The sequence below is a fragment of the Dermacentor silvarum genome, chromosome 2, assembly GCF_013339745.2.
Source record: "Dermacentor silvarum isolate Dsil-2018 chromosome 2, BIME_Dsil_1.4, whole genome shotgun sequence".
Classification (NCBI taxonomy): Eukaryota; Metazoa; Arthropoda; class Arachnida; order Ixodida; family Ixodidae; genus Dermacentor; species Dermacentor silvarum.
In genome coordinates this window covers 234,873,360-234,875,739 of record NC_051155.1, presented here as the reverse complement: position 1 = coordinate 234,875,739, position 2,380 = coordinate 234,873,360, and the positions used below count along the sequence as shown (strand labels likewise).

Here is a 2,380-nt window from a genome sequence, read left to right as displayed (position 1 = left end):
GTATTCTCCTGTATTCTGGCATTCGTGCGCGTGCATGGTGACGGCATCTGCACACGTCTCACAACGATAGGTGTGTAAGGAACAATATTAGCTCCCCTTATCTACAACACTCCACAAGAGCAGAAACATTCGCAATGAATGCGGCATTTTGAGCAAACGAAGGAATCAGCAAAGGTATTTCTGAAGAACGACGCTCAGGAGGTGTTATCATGATCACCAAGGAAAGGTGAGTGAAGCAGCGAGCAGATTTAATTTCTAAGTGCCAGACTAAAATGGGCGGATTATTTGTGAGCGTTGCCGTCCCTCCTTAGGTACTCGTAATATACAAACATTTACCTTCTAGCCTAGAATCGTCGCCATCCACGCCGTTCATCTTAGCTTGTGACATTTACAAAGTTCTCACGAGATCTCGCTTGTTGTAGCGGCAGAGTCAGCGTGGAAATCAGGGTAAGAATTACATTCGGTAGGAACAGTTACAAACGTTCCTGTAGTCCCTGGAGATTTTTCGGGATGGCTATACCTTGGAACAGCACAAGAAAGCGGCACAGTGCCACTATGGTAACGTCAAGCTGTAACAAGACGTCTGAAATTAATAGAAAGTCATAAACAGGAACATCGTTTACTTCGGGCTCCACGAGCCTATTTCCGCGTCGACCTTGAGGAGCGAGAGGCACTAAAAGGCTCACGTGTAGGTGTCGCGCGCTTTTGCGCGCGCGCGCGCAGCTCGAAACTACGAGGAGAAACGAAACCGCCAAGGTGACGATCCTCGTTAGAAAAAGCGCGGCTCGGGCAGACCCGGGAGTAGTGCACGCGCAATTTGTGACGAAAAACAACTCACAGGCGAAAGCCGGCAGGATGGTGAGGGCGACGTATATCCACAGCATGTGATGCATCCTGCTGCTGTTGCTGTACGGGACGGGGTCCGGACCTGTTTGGGACACCGAGTGGCTCGTCTTTGGGACTCCTTCATTAGTGGCGAGAGGAAGACCCGCTGCGACGACGATTCAAGCTCGCGCGCCGCTAGCAGCGCCGCCTCACCTCCCCCGCTCGGGGACGGTCCCGCACGGAGAGCGCGCGAGCGACGTGGCGCCGTGCCAAAAAACGAGACAGACCGCGCGGGAGCGCCAACAAGGGCGGGGGCAGCCGGGCCCGCTTGAGATGCCCGCTTCCAGTTTGGAAACCGTGATGCACGCGCGTGTGCTGGTGGCGATGGGCGCGCTGAGGGGGGGGGGGGGGGGGGGTCGCGGGGAGAAGGGAACGTATATCCCGTGCGGGAGGCCACTGCGTTTTATCTCGCTCTAAATCGGTGCGTCATAGTAGTCGATAAATGTGCATCGTCGGATGATCGTGGGCGTAAGCCACGAATTTTCATATAGCGATGCGAAGTATACTGTAATAATCAGACAAGGTGCAGGTTCGTGAAAGCAATGCAAGTTGGCGCCAACCTGTATGTAGGAGTTCTTGCAGGGGCGTCAGTTATCAGTGTAGGCTGTGATAGATACTACAACGTCATGATACGTCGGAGACAGGCAGCCGCTGCAATGGCCCCACCCCCCCTCGGCCTTCCTCCACGAGGCACAGACGATTTATCCATGCAGCTATGACTATATGACACACACACACACACACACACACACACACACACACACACACACACACACACACACACACACACACACACACACACACACACACACACACACACACACACACACACACACGCGCGCGCGCGCGCGCACGCACGCACGCACGCACACAAAATAATACCTAGCAAAGATCAACGGCAGGTGCATATTGTACATACCAGATCCGTAGGCCCTACTATTCAGATGTTAGGTGCCAGCAGTCTATAAGGCCGCCTTTTTCCACGGAACACGCAAAAGTAACCATTCATGCAAAATGGTCTTTTCAGCAGATATATATATATATATATATATATATATATATATATATATATAAGGGGGTGCGCACATTCGTCCGCTCCTTTTGCAAGTACCTTAAAACAACTGGATCCGAAGCTGCATTCACTTGATATCGTGTGGACGACAGCGCAATGCTATATTTCATTAGACGCTAAGCATGATGGAAGCAGCGCGACGAAACGGCACACAAGAACGATCGAAGAAGCGACATATACGAAACGCTACTTTCATCATGCTTATAGTCTAAACCAACTAGCCCAGTATTCGCTTCTGTTAAGATAGATTCGACGCATTACTTGACAAGGCGGTCATTACCTGCATGACAAATTATACCACAGTGTTAGCTAATTAACAAATTTTTACGAGTTATGTTTGTAATTATTCCCTTCGGAGAATATGCTCCAATGGTGGAATACATTGTAGTCACATACATATAACACGAATCCTGAGCTTAGCGC

At 50.5% G+C, this 2,380-nt stretch overlaps 1 protein-coding gene across 2 annotated transcripts in view; it reads right to left on the bottom strand.

Annotated features, from left to right (window-relative positions):
- LOC119442875 (uncharacterized) overlaps nt 1–1,028 on the bottom strand; it is a 57,579-nt gene extending 56,551 nt beyond the window's left edge. The window contains exon 1 of one of the 2 annotated variants that reach the window (XM_037707920.2): nt 839–1,028. In XM_037707920.2, the coding sequence (XP_037563848.1) occupies nt 839–893 (55 nt within the window). In that variant the 5' untranslated portion in view covers nt 894–1,028. The remainder of the gene's footprint in view (nt 1–838) is intronic. The other variant, XM_049662432.1, reaches the window with a different exon arrangement.
- Nucleotides 1,029–2,380: the final 1,352 nt, after the last annotated feature.